General features: G+C 40.5%; 1 protein-coding gene across 4 annotated transcripts in view; it reads left to right on the forward strand.

The window, feature by feature from the left end:
* The first annotated feature begins 102 nt into the window (after window positions 1-102).
* The window catches only part of TXNDC16 (thioredoxin domain containing 16), a 44,385-nt gene continuing 30,733 nt past the window's right edge, over window positions 103-13,754 (forward strand). For 3 of the 4 annotated variants that reach the window (XR_015797654.1, XM_088149667.1, XM_088149668.1), the window contains exons 1-6: window positions 103-942; window positions 2,738-2,950; window positions 8,704-8,786; window positions 10,116-10,189; window positions 11,791-11,865; window positions 12,886-13,007. Coding sequence is in view for 3 of the 4 variants with exons in the window: in XM_088149667.1 (XP_088005793.1) it covers window positions 2,776-2,950; window positions 8,704-8,786; window positions 10,116-10,189; window positions 11,791-11,865; window positions 12,886-13,007 (529 nt within the window). In the remaining variant the exon portion in view is untranslated. The remainder of the gene's footprint in view (window positions 943-2,737; window positions 2,951-8,703; window positions 8,787-10,115; window positions 10,190-11,790; window positions 11,866-12,885; window positions 13,008-13,754) is intronic. The other variant, XM_088149666.1, reaches the window with a different exon arrangement.

Genomic DNA, 13,754 nt, shown 5'->3' on the forward strand with positions numbered 1-13,754 from the left:
CGCCGGGCGTCCAGCCGCCGAGCCGGTTGGCTGCGCGTCCGAGTCATTCAGCAGAGAAGGCTCCGCCTCTTCCCTCCCTCCCTCCCCCCCCCGCCTTCCCTCGCTCCACCCGATTTTCTAATCTCTTTTCGAGGTCGGTGCGGCGCGCTCGCTCTCGCATCCGCTTCGCTTCTGTTCGTGCCCGCTGCTCCGCTCTCGCTTTGCTTTGCCTTTGCTTGCTGGATCAGCGGTGCGAGAGGCCTACGGCTGAGCTAATGCCCGCTGGAGAGGATTTTGTAACCCCGTTTTCATAATCTGCAATCCCCCTGTTTCTCCTGGATGTTTGGGCTGCAGGACTGTCGCTGGTAGCGTTTTGCAAATGCGATCGCCGTTTTCCTTCAGTTCCTTCGTTTCAACCCAGCGCAGCGGGATTCCTGCGAATTAACCGGAAGCGAATCACCTCCTTTATTGAGTGCCATTCTCCATCTCCGAGATGCACTAGTCCGAACGATGGTCTCCCTGCTCGTTATACGGCTGTGGTTGTGTTTAATTGCACCTTGGCCATTAAAGTAGTGTTTGGAAAGATTGGAGGGTAGAGCGCCTAACAGATTTTTCCTACTGTATCCCTTTACGATTGGTTGATTATGTGCCATCAAATCGTTTTCGACTCCTAAAACACCAGTATTTAAGAACTGTATTTACAGTCTACTTTAAGGTTACTGGATCACGGGAGTGCACACGTGTCCCTTCAGAACATCACAATCCTCTAGAAGTGAGTTGATGGAATCTGAAGTCTAGGTTGACAAGACACATCTGTATCTGGATTCTGGTGAGAGTGGAAATGGAGTTTTCAAAACAAAACTGATCTGGGGAGCCTGGCAGTGGGGAAATTCCCCAGGAATGTTGAGTGCTGGCTGGCAGCTTGGACTCCAGCGAAGACAGACACACGGTCTGAAATGTCGGGTGAGTTACTTCTTTTGGTTAGGGTTTTGTTGTGATAGCTCTGAGCTGTAATATCTACAGTAAGGATGTATATATTAATAATAGTAACAATAAATAATTAAACTTGTATGCCACCTGACTCTCAGTGACTCTGGGCAGCTCGCAACAATCAAAGAAATTACAATATAATCAATAAAAGATGAAGGTAAAAATGGCAAGCATGACAGACCAGGTGGACTGAAGCAAGGTGCCTCACTCTCCCTCACCGAAGGCCTGGGTGAAGAGCCAGGTCTTCATGGCTCTTCTAAACGACAGCAGAGTGGGGACCATCCTGATCTCAGCAGGTGGGGAACCTCATTCCAGAGGGCAGGCACTGGTACAGAGAATATTATTATGGCCAAAATCATAAGCACGTGTACTAGGAAATAAGTGCTGCGATGTTCTGGGGAGTGAAGATAAATTAGACTCTTCCTGATTGTCAGTGGAACAAAATGCCTCAAAGGTTGTGAACTTCTATGAGTTTTGAGATTGAATGTCTTAAGTACTGCCTGAATTTAGGGCGTACCGCAAGAGCATGTCAAGGGCTCTTTACAAAATGACTGCCATGGATACCCCCTTTAGCTCCCAGGATGCACCCTAATGCCATCCAATTTATCTTTCTTTTTTCCCCAGACAGGTGGTCAAACTTCAAAGCCAGGGCTACAACTATCCACCATACTTTGCTAGTAAAGCTTACAAGGCCAATGTGGAGCCAAGGATCTCTGGAAGTTGATGCTTTGCTTTGTAGCACACAACCTTCCTGCTTTATTTTTTTTAACATTTCAAATAGTTTTAAAAAGGGGTGAATTCAAGGACCAAAGGATTAATCCTTCAGTGGATAACTGGAAGCTCTATACACCATGGGTAGCTACTGAATCCCACATCTTCCAAATTCATGCCACTGAAATTCAGCAGAACCTGCAAAATTATGGTTGTATATTTTTTCATTTATGTACAATAAAAAATAAAAGAAAACATGTTAGTTTCTTTATATAACAGCTGCCCTTTCACAGAAAGTGAAAACAATTCCACATAGCTACTAGCTTCACACCCAAACCATCCAGAATTAATATCCCCACCACTACCATCTCTGCAATGGTGAAGATTCCTCCTGAGTCAACCAGCTCTCCTTGCAGCAGACCAAAGAGGGGAGCTGAAATTAGCAACTTGCGCAACCTGCAAATGCCTGACTCCCATTTTAGCCACATTTGTTTCTGTGGTAAGGGGGGAAGTGTAGATTTGTGTGCAAAAGTATCCTGTTGTCTGCACAAGGACACTGTAACACTCTGGAGGCTTTGAAGGGGCTTTGGGAGGCATTCCTGTTGGTGGCTCCACCTCTAAGCCCTGCCAGCATCACAAATCAAGTACGGAAGTTTTGATCTGTGCCCTATCTGGTTTGGAAGGGAATTGGTGGATGTTATAGTGTCAGTCCATTGCATGGCACCAAAGGCCTTGTGGAAGGATATTTACAGCGTGAAAAGTTCCATTTGAAAGGAAGCATGGTGCAATGGTTAGAGCAGAGGTCCCCAAGCTCTTCAGCTTATCGACCCCTTCATGAAGTTTCAGATTATTCATTTACCCCCAAACATTTATTATATGAAAACAATTTAATACAGTTAGTCCTCAGTTAGCAACTATAATTGGGACAGGCAACTCTGTCGCTAAATGATGTGGTTGTAAAGCAAAAAATCACGTGACCACACCTACTTATGCTGGTACATAAAATAAAATGTATTTAATATATGTCTTTTTCCTTTTTACCCAATATGTCTTTAAGATTGGGTTCTCCTGGGACAACTGTAAGCAGCTGAAGACATGTCATCGCCACAAATGACTCAAGGGACTCGCTCCTTCTTTTTCCTGCTCATATGGGTTTCTTGCGTATCCGTGGCAAGCAGTGCCAAAGATGTGGTTCCAGAGTTAAGCCCTCAGGAGTATTTTAGCAGCTTGCAAGCATCTAAAGCATCGTTGGTTTATTTTCAGAAGGATGGTGAGTATTTTCACCAGGCACCTTGAGAAGTTTGATTACTAAATGAAGCAAGAGGAAGGAAAGAAAGAAAACTCATATGACTAGATGTAGGAACAAAGAGGTAGTGTGCATAAAAATATATTCTGATGATTCACTCATAATGACAGTGAGTTTAGTGTTAAAAAGACAAATACCCAAACTCCCCTCCAAACTACTACCCTGCTCATGTTTGATGTGCAGCCCTAACATCTTTGCAACCCTCTCCCCGCCCCACGCCGAGTACTCCTTGGCTGCTGCTGTGCTACTCCAGCAAAACCTGTAGGACCTACAGCCTCTTCAAAGCACCTTTTTCAGCACTGGATCCAAAGCATTACACATCCTTAGTTCTGACCTTATCAGTTAGCCCCAGTCATATAGTCTTTCCTTCTATGGCAGAAAATCAAAGGAGTCTGGTAACTCCTTTTCTGATTAACAAAATTTATTAAAAGGCATAAGCGTTCAACATGGTTGGAAAAGGTATTACTGGACTCCTGATTTTTTGCTTCCATAGATTGACACAGCTCTTCTATAATGTCTTAGAAGGCATCTTGTTCTAGCCCTCTGATTATATGATTTACTATTTTCTGCACATTTTCCAGTTCTATAAAATATTCACCTAATGGAGTTGGGGCTGTGGTTTTCCTGAACAAACTTAGTTCTCAGGTAGGCAAATTTCTGAGGCTAATGGACACATCTGAAATTCTGAGAGTATATCATATGATATGTAGGCACTCTCAAATTGGCTGCTGTGCTGGGTAAGGATGGTTCCCAAATACCCATTTACCAGACGTTTCTCCCCCATGCCTTAGTTTTTGAAAATGCTCTCACCTTTATCTGTATACAGATAGTCCCAAGTTTAAGAACAAGTTCTGTTCCCAAGGTCTGTCCTTAAGTCGAATTTGTATATAAGCCAGAACAGTATTATTGTATAATACTGTATAAGTATTATAATATAATACTATAATATATAAGTATTGTGTAATGAACTTGAACCATTGTGTATTTAACTTGAACCATTGTGTCTATAACTCAATTTTGCTACAATAGGCTCCGTTCTTATCTTATGGGTCGTCCATAAACTGGGCATTCTTAACCCAGGGGCTACCTGTACTTTTGTCTCTTTTAGGGGGAGCAGGCAAGATCCCTTCCATAGAAAACACCAGCCTGCAGCCACCCACCGTTTTAATTTTTTTTTAGAATGTCTACATGGAGCCTAGAGCATTTTGAGAAATAAAGGTGATACTAGAAAATGGCACTTCTGCAGAGTGCCATCTACTCCTTTTTAAATAAAAACTTCAAAAATCTCTTTAAAAACCCTTAGTTGGCTGGGGTGAGGAGACTGGTGGGCACCATGGGGGATAACCTTAGGTGCATTGGTGTCCATAGATACCACACTGTAATCTTTGTCATTTATAACAACATAGCTTTCAGAAAGTTCCCTGTCTTAGTGTACCCCAGATTTCTCTTGCTGTACCCCTTTTTAATCTATCCTTATTGCCTGTTGTGCCTCAATTCATACAGAAGTGCCCCCTGGGTTATTCACAGCAAGGCCAGTTGTCACAGCCTTGGCTGGCTGGAGCCCTGCACATTTCATTTCATTTCATTTCATTTCATTTATTCATTTATTCATTTATTCATTCATTTATTTATTTATTTATTTATTTTATTAGATTTGTATGCCGCCCGTCTCCCCCATTTTGGTAGGAGGCAGATCTTTTGTATTTTCACAATTTGGCCTCTTTTGGGTGGAGTATTTCTTTGTTTTACAATAAACTGTATGGTAAACGAAAGTGATACTAGTGACTGATGCTTTGCTTTGTGGTGCCCTAGCTTCCTATTTATTTATTTTATTTAAACGATCTTTTAAAAAGTGCTTACTTGCAATTTTATTGAAGCTTTTAATAAACACAGTAAAAACTAATACAAACTGAACGAGAAGAAAAAAGAAAATTAAAGAAAAGTTCAGAAGGTGCAGAAAAAAGGAAAAGAGAAGAGGAAAAGAGAAAAGAAAAATGAAAAATGAAAAGCAACAGTTACAAAGAAATGGCTTCCCACCTTCATCACACTGAGCACAAGCTAATATAATAACTTTTCACCTTCTTTTAAAATTACAAATAAAAAAAACTCTTCTCCCCATAGCCTAACGTTTATCTATACGCAGTCTAGAAATCATCATCTTTTCAGTCCTGATCTTTTCAGCAAAAAGTCCATTAGGAGTTACCAGAAATATCGGGGACTTCCAGGGAGGAAATGGTGGACTGAAGACGATTTCAGAAAGCAGAGCCGACAACTGTGGCAGAATGAAGAGCTGGCATGTAGACCGGCTCTTCGATAATTCCTCTCCAGATAAGAAGAGGACTTGAGAGATTGCCCAGAAGTGTTCCAGACAGCTGCTCCTCTTGAGGAGACTGCAAGATAGTGGTCTCCAGGGGGTTTAGAGCTGTGGGAGACAAGGTAATAGCCATCTTGCGCAAATCATGGTTGGCATCTTTGAAAGGACATTAAGTTCACATACTTCCTTTTCTAATCCCTTTTGGAAATTGTTTGTTGTTTTTCAGCTATTAGGAACCTTTGGATTGACAACTTTGATAACTCCGGGTGAATTTCCTTCAATCCTTAGCGAACAAAGTTTTAACTACAAGTTTAAAGAACTTAAAATATGGGGGGGGGGGAATAAACAGCAAAAAGGTGATTAAAACTTTGATTTTAGAAAGCTACAAATGGACTAAGGGTCCAGATAAATTTGAAATAAGATTTTAGAATTAATTATAAAGAATCCTTCCTGTGGGAAAATGCTTTTGTTTTGATTTAAAAAAAAATAAGATTTTAAAAATTGGATACTAGAGGGAACTAAAGATTACAATTGAAGGAGAAGAACACTTAAATTCGACTTACAATTACAGAATGAAGCAAAATATTTTAACATTGGACATATTGAAGGGTATTTTTGAACAATGGACCCAGAAGTTAATTTTAATAGTGTTTGCCTCTATAGATAGACAGTGTCTAAAAGATGTTATGGAAGAGGAACAAGTTCTACCTGACACGATCGAGACTGACATGAAAAAAGATGTTACACTGGACATACAGAAGAAACCGGCTGATGTCTTAATAATTAAAAGGGATATACAAACAACAAACCAAGAGAGTGACTTGGATAATTTTCCTGTACTGGATTTATGAAAGAGACTTGTTAAAGTTTTGAAGAATTTTATGAGAATGGACAAAAAACAAATGAAAAGAAGTCAAGTTCTAGGACATTATTTGAAGGGACTAAAGATCAAGATTGTTAGAAGCAAAATGAAAGAATATAAAGTTGGTTTATTTGATCAAGATTAAAATAGATATGTTGTTATATCTGGTAACCCTTAATGGATTTTTGCTGTCCGGGTCTGAATGACAAGGCTTTAAGGATTTGTTTATAGATAAGAGATGAGATACAGGAAGAAGATATCATTTGTTGTATTTTTTGAGAAAGTGATAAGTTACTAAATTTGTTTATACTTGTTGGGATGAAGGGGGAAATCATTTGTTTATATATTTCTTTTCTTTTTCTTTACTATAGTCTTATTTTTTCTTTCTTTTCTATTTTTCTTCCTATTTTTTCCTTTTCTGCACTATTTTTTCTTTTTCTTTATCTTTTTGTACTAGTTTTTATCTTTTTAATTATAATGTTTAATAAAATAATTATTAAAAAAAGCAAGCTATCTTGGAAGGAAGGAAGGAAGGAAGGAAGGAAGGAAGGAAGGAAGGAAGGATTAACACAATCTGTGACAATATCTCAGTCCTGTTATCAAAAAACTCTAAGATAAGAAATGGTTATAGCCGGCTTAGCCATTTTAACTCTTTTCTGCTTGATCCTTTAGTTCCCTCTAGTGTCCATTTGCAACTTTAATCAAGCCTCAGTTCCTAATATGGGTTTAGTTCTGTTTTATTTGTTTCCCATGAGTATATTATTTAATTATGTATTTGTTTTTCAAATCTTACAGCAAAAATAACCAATATTCCAAATCTCTCTGGTCTCTTAATCCATTTAAAACTTTCTTAAATCAAAATCCTTTTTTTTTTTGGTCAATTATATATTATTTTAAATTCTTAAGTCTCTGTTTAAAATTTCTTAAATCCAAAGAAGAAAGTAAAACTCACCAGGTGTCAAATTAAGCTCATCATTTTGAAGGTCTCTAATATCCATAAAGTGGTTAAATTGAACATTTCTGAATATGATTAGAAAGTAAGTTCAGCTGGCTTAGTGCCCTTATTAAAGGCTGTGCCGCTGCTGAAAGTAAAGTTGTCATCTCCCTTGGCTCCTGGCGCACAAACCCACAGGAGACTGCTGTTTTATGTCTCTTTGCAAGGAGCTGCCATTCAGAGCACTCTTGGGTGATCTCCCATTCTCTCCTTCTCCGGAGAGTTTCGAAGGACCGGTCTACTTGCCAGTCTTTCGTTCTACACAGCTGTCATGATCTCCACTCGTTCACAGAGATGTCTTCAGTCAGCCATGACTCAGCAGAAGCCCCTGATTCAAATTATCTTTTAAAAAGTCAGATGGGGTGGGATAGGGAGTGGGAAGGATGCTGAGGGAGGTACCCATGGGTGACCTGACTCTCTCAGGCACCATAGTTCCTTCTGCCTGTCTAATGTGATGAAGAGTTCTGGAGAATGTGGAAGTATGTACATGCTTTTGTGACATTTTGGTTGGTGTAGTGGTTTCTTGCTTAGCTATGGTTCAATTTTTTTTTCATGCCCCAAAAATGGATTTTGCCTTATTTGCTTTTATGGCCCTTTCTGTAGTGGTTCTACTGGAATAGGCTGGTAAGAAGGTGACTTTACCTGACTGTTCAAGGGACAACCCTGTTCTAATTTAATTTTTGAGGAAGATTGGTCAGAACCAGGCCATCAGTATTTGTGACCACCTTCTGGAGCCTCAGCAGTGCCACTGGTATTGACGCTGGCATTGATACATTTATTTCATTTATTTTACATACAGCTCAACTTTCAACTCTGCTTAATTTTCTTCTTACGGCTTACTCAGTTTTCCCCTTGGCCACACCTGCTTTTAGTCTTCAGTATGCCATTCAGTACTGGATATAGCCCTCAGCTGCAAGAGGTTTACCTCACCTTAAACACTGAGAGGAAGCTCGGCAAGATGTCATTGGGAAGGAATTCCATAGTTTATGTGCCATTCCCAGGAAGGCTCTGTCTTTCTGCCAGCCCTTCAAGATAGACCAGACTAACAAACCAATGCCATGTAAGTCAGTACTACTATTAATATAACAGCCATAGTAACGGGATCTTGCAAGTCCGAATGCATTTCTCCCTCTTCCATTTATCTTCATTGGAACTAGGGAGGGGTTTGTCAGACATTTGCTCAAGTTACTTTCTTGGCCTGGGCTCAAGCCCCTCTTATCTGATCATTGCCTTGGTAGCAGCTCTTCCTTCTGTCCTGCAAGGCCATTCCCTGTTCCCCCCTAGGCTTTCATATTTGTGTCAGTATGGGGACAGAAAAGAGGTAAAAGGCAAGCAGGTTAATAAAAATGGCTTTAAATCAACATGAGGATTTCAAGATAAACCAACAATGTATAGAGAATGATGCATTCTCCATTCCTGCTGTTAAATTCAATATGTGTTTGGTACTCGCCAATGAAGATGTAAATTAAACAATGTTTTAGAAATATTAAAAATATCACTATGATTGTCATTATGATGCCAGTCAAGGTCTTGTTTTTTTATTCCAGTTTCACCATCTAGTGAGGTGTTCCTGGAACAGCTGGAGAACTCCAGAGAAGCTCTCCGAGATTATGGAATTTCTATTTTAAAGGTGAAATTGTTTTCTTATTTATAATTGTTTTCTTATTTATAATTCTTAGGGAAGCCTGGCCCTTTTGGAATTTCGAGACAATCCAGCCAAATTCTACCACGATGTAAATGACGAACGTTTAGATAAAAATTGCCCACCAGCTTTTGAATGCAGAATGAACCATTTCTCTATTTTTTAAACAAAACATAATCCTACTGAGTTGAATGATTGCCCGTCCAGTCTTGTGTAATCTGTTTGACTGTTAAGTCCTGAGATAACGGTTTTTCCTATTAACGGATTTCTTTTTGTTCTGCCCAACTCCACAGAAAATTAGAAAGAAATTATGTAAAGGAATTGAGACTCCATGCATCTGTCTGTCTGAATACTGAACAGGATGGGGTGAAATTGAGTGTGCAGGGAGAAAGAATGGGATAAAAAATGGCCTGGATCAGGCTGCGAGCTATGAAAAAGAACATTCCTCCAGCTGTGGGAAAGGCTCAAAACATTGACAGCTGCTCTGTTCCACATGTGATCCAGAGCAGAGTGTGTGCAGCCTGTCCTGTGCTTCCCAATACATACCTATGCATGAATATAGGGCCACTCTTGAAGGGGTTGGAAAGAATTCTGGAAGTCCTGCTCTGCATGCTTTCCTGACCTTGTAAATTAGAATTTCCTAGGACTCAGTTCTATCGCTGAACTGCTGACTTCTAGCACTGTACGAAGAGAAGTCTTGTAGAAGGAGAACATCAGGGATCTGGTATAACAAAGGGAGATTAAATTGAGACTTTTTCCGATTTAATATGGGTCCAACGAGACGATTTATTAAAACCATGGTTTTATATAACGTGCCTGGTTTTATTTTAGGTAAACAGTAGCTACTGTTTCACTGTTAATATTAATGGAAGCTTCTCTCCCAGAGCAAAAAGCAGCTTCAGAGGTTAGGATTTTTAACAGGGTTGTAATGCAGGGACACAAAAACCCAATTCCATATGCCTCACTTTCAATCCTGATGATTCCCCAAGAGCTGTTTTCTGAAAATAAGCAAATACAGACTCCTGAAGTGCAACTGTATATTTAATACATCATCCAGCTTGTCTAATTTGTTGATGTGGGAGATGAGGGGAAGGTTTTTATAGAAGTGTTTCCAAATGAAATATAGTAAGCCTCAGCAGGTTATCTGAGCTGATCTAGAAAGCTAAGCAGGTTTGGGCTTGGTTAATTTTGATGATAGCAATCACTTCACTGTATATAATTGAGTTAGCTGTAGGTTTCCTACCTTTGCAGCATGATCGTTAACATTACAATAATATCTCAGGGAAGATTTTAGGATTTTAGTTTTTTTCTTCACAGGTTAACTGTCAAAGAGGAGAAGCATCCAGCTACTGCAGAGGAGATAACTCCTTGGGAAAAGTATACCTATTCAGGTAAATAGTTCCACTGATTGCAAATGAATACATTACACTGACTCAGCTTGTACAGGTAGTCCTCAGGTTACAACGGCAATTGGGACCAGAATTTCCATTGCTAAGCAATGTGGTCGTAAAACGCAATGTCATGTGACCGCATCATTTCGTGACAGAAATCCCGGCAGTCCCAGTTGCTGTCATAACTCCAGGACTGCGCGGGTTGTTAAGCAAGGACCTCACATGACTGTGTTGTGGGAAGAGGTGGGGGTCCCAGGCAAGCAGGCTGCTGACTGAGAACTGCAAGTGAGAGCTAGGGGTGGGCAGGTGGGTGCCACTGGCAGCACTATGAAGCACAGGTGGGTGGGTGCCATGGGCATGCACTACAAGTGGGTGCCACGGGGAGCATTATGGAGCGCAGGTAGGCAAAAAAGCACCAGGAGTGACTTGCAACCTCCTGCTGGCTTCCCCGTTGACTTTGCTTGTGGGAAGCCAACAAGGAAGGTCGCAAATGGCGATCACAAGACTGCATAAGTTCGAGCTGGCTGCCAAGCACCTGAATCGCAACCATGTGACCATGGAGATGCTGCAATGACCAGAACTTTGACGACCAGTTGTAGGTCCCCCTTGTTCGGTGTCATAAGTTTGAACAGTTGTTGAATGAGTGGTCATAACCTGACAGCTACTTGTATAGCTGGGCATTGAGATCTGATTGTCTTTGCCCTTTCCCAGCCTGTGAAGCTTCTTTTTCCTTGACCTTGCTGGCCAAAGCTGATAGGAGTTTCAACCCAACATCATTTGGAGGGTAATAAAGTAAGGGCAGCTGAGTTAACCTATTAATTATAGGAAAGCAAAGGAGAGGAGAAGGCTGGAGTCTGGTCTGCTCTGAAGTGAAATGAGCTTCTTTATCCACGCTTTGAACTGAAAATACAATATTTTTTTGCTGAAATACCCTATTTCATTAAATAAACCATTAGGTTATGATGGCAGTGTGTAAAATCATATACCTTGTGGAAAATGTGGACCTAGCCATTTTTTTCTTCTAAGTATTAGAACTTAGAATCAGTGAAATTCAAAGCTATTCAGTTCTAATAAGAGAAGTATTTTGTACTTAAGCTATAAACATCAATACCATCAGATGTGGTGAGGGTCACCAATTTAGGCAGTTTTAACAGGGGACTACATGTGGTAACTAAACAGTATGTCCTGTGTTTATATAATGATCTTGTCTGCTCCTAGCTTCTTTGTTTCTCATCATGCCAGCTTCAGCCCTCACAGATATGAATCTATAGCAGATGATAAGATCAACTCACCATTGGAGAAAAGGGCTGATTCTGAAGGTTCTTGAAAGACCAAAGGATCAGATCTTAGTCTGGACCCTTTGTGATATAACTGTGTCCAGACATCAGAAAGATATGTTAGGTAGAAGTGGCATTGAGTACTCCATTCTCCATCTTACTGTGTATACTGAAGGCTCATTGGCACTCCCAGTTGAAGCCAAGGAAGTCTGACTACTCAACCATCCCAAAGATGCGACACGTGATAGACAGCGTTCACTGTTCTGGCAGAAGCTATCAGCTGTGTTATCAGCACTGGCTTTAAGCATTTATCTTGTTTTCCAGGGCCCATGTGTTGGTTCGTGAACTTGCTATAGATGCCTTGTTCAGCCTGGATGCCATTGTGGCAAATGTACTTTTGTAAGTACACTGTCCTTTATTTATTCAATGTACATCCTGCCTTTATTCAAGGCAGCAAACTTAGCTAAATAGAAACGCAAACAGATTTTTTTAAAAAATAAAACTAATTAACAGTTAAAATCCTCTTGTTTGGGGTATTTCTTAGTGCTATTTTTCCCAAGGAGCTGCTTTTCATTTTTTGTGGAAAGCAGATAGTTCATTCTATCTGGGCTCTGGAAGACAGCAAAATTCTACGAATGAAGCAGAAAAAAGGCCGAGCAAGGAGAGTCTTTGGTGGGAGTTTGCGATGAAGATCTGACCTCATGGTTCTTAAAGGACTTGGATTTGTTTCAGTGAAATGCTTATAATCTCTTACAAGCTTATAAATGGGTCACTTAACAAGGATCAGAATATTGTCTTCCTAACCAAGTAAAGAGAGCCAGTTTGGTGTAGTGGTTAAGGCACCAGGCTAGAAACTGGGAGGCAGGGATTTCTAGTCCTGTCTTAGGCACGAAGCCAGCTGGGCGACCTTGGGCCATCGTTCTCTCTCAGCCCTAGGAAGGAAGCCATGGCAAACCACTTCTGAAATCTTGCCAAGAAAACTGCAGGGACTTAGCAAGCAGTTGCCAGGAGTCAAAACTGAAGGCGCCAAATCAATCAAACAAACCAACCCAAAGTAAAACTTTCTGGACTTGAATGGTTTCACATATCCTTGTGCCTAGCAAGCTGAATCTGAAGCTACAGTCCATGATTTTCATGGGTTTCTCAGAATAATAAGCCATAAATCCAGGTTCATACATCACAACTGTTTTTTAAAAAAGGACCACAGAGTTTCCTAATTTGTTTAGCTGTTTTTAGGAGGAACCAGATGGAGAGCCGTCAGGCAGGAAACATATGCATGTTTGTTAAATTACAATAATATGATGGGATTGAGTTATAGCTGTCTTTTATCCCCTCTTACTTAAAATACAGATGGTTGTTCTCTTGCTGAGGGACTTCACATATCCCATTCACGTGTTGCTCATCCTGTTTTCTTTCCAGTGCTCTCCTCTTCAATGAAGTGAAATACGTTTCAACACTAATGGACCTTCAGCATTTGGAAAACTCTCTGAAGGGTCGGTCCGATCTTGCTTTCGCATATGTCCAAGCTATTGGAACAGCAGGTAGCAATACAGCTCTAATATTCATTCCTAAAGCTTTCTATCATTCATGGGCTGCTGCTTTTGTGATATGCTTTGCTTTGAAGGAAAGTACCATTTTACTGTTAAATGTTTTCTATTTTTAGTGCTGTCTTATAGTTTTCTCTTGTATTTTGAACTGGACTGGAAAAGGTAAGTAATATGTTTGAATAATATGTAGATCTGTGTTTTTCAACCTTGGCTGCTTTAAGCTGTGTGGACTTCAACTCCCAGAATTCCCCAGCCAGCCATGCTCTGGGAGTTGAAGTCCACACAGCTTAAAGCAGCCAAGGTTGAAAAACACGTAGATAATAAGAGGCAAGTGATACACATGTGTCTGTCTATACGTATGTGCGTGCTGTAAACATGAATGACATTTTGACATGGGTAGACTTTGCCTAGATTTTGCAAAGTCAGGATTAGGTTGGTTTAAGACAGGAGTGTGTAACTTTTTTCACACGAAGGGGTACAACTTGGCCTTTGAGTGGTACACTGAAGAACTGTAATGGTATGTGGGAATGACCTTGGGAGACAGGAGGAAGAGCCGCAGACTGGACAGCCAGTGTGTAAAAGTTATCTCAGCCCACAGAAGGAGGGAGGGCATGGGAAGCATTTCAGAAGGAACTCTCATTAGTTTTCCAGAGAGTAAATGGAAAGGAGGGGAGAAATACTTTCAGTCTTGCAAGATTCTGTTAATGTAACCTTACAGTAAAGACAGAGGTAGTACTCCTG

The sequence above is a fragment of the Python bivittatus genome, unplaced genomic scaffold (genome assembly GCF_059951505.1).
Source record: "Python bivittatus isolate LINGU-HERP-01145 unplaced genomic scaffold, Pbiv_v1 ctg000580_np1212, whole genome shotgun sequence".
NCBI classification, from domain to species: domain Eukaryota; kingdom Metazoa; phylum Chordata; class Lepidosauria; order Squamata; family Pythonidae; genus Python; species Python bivittatus.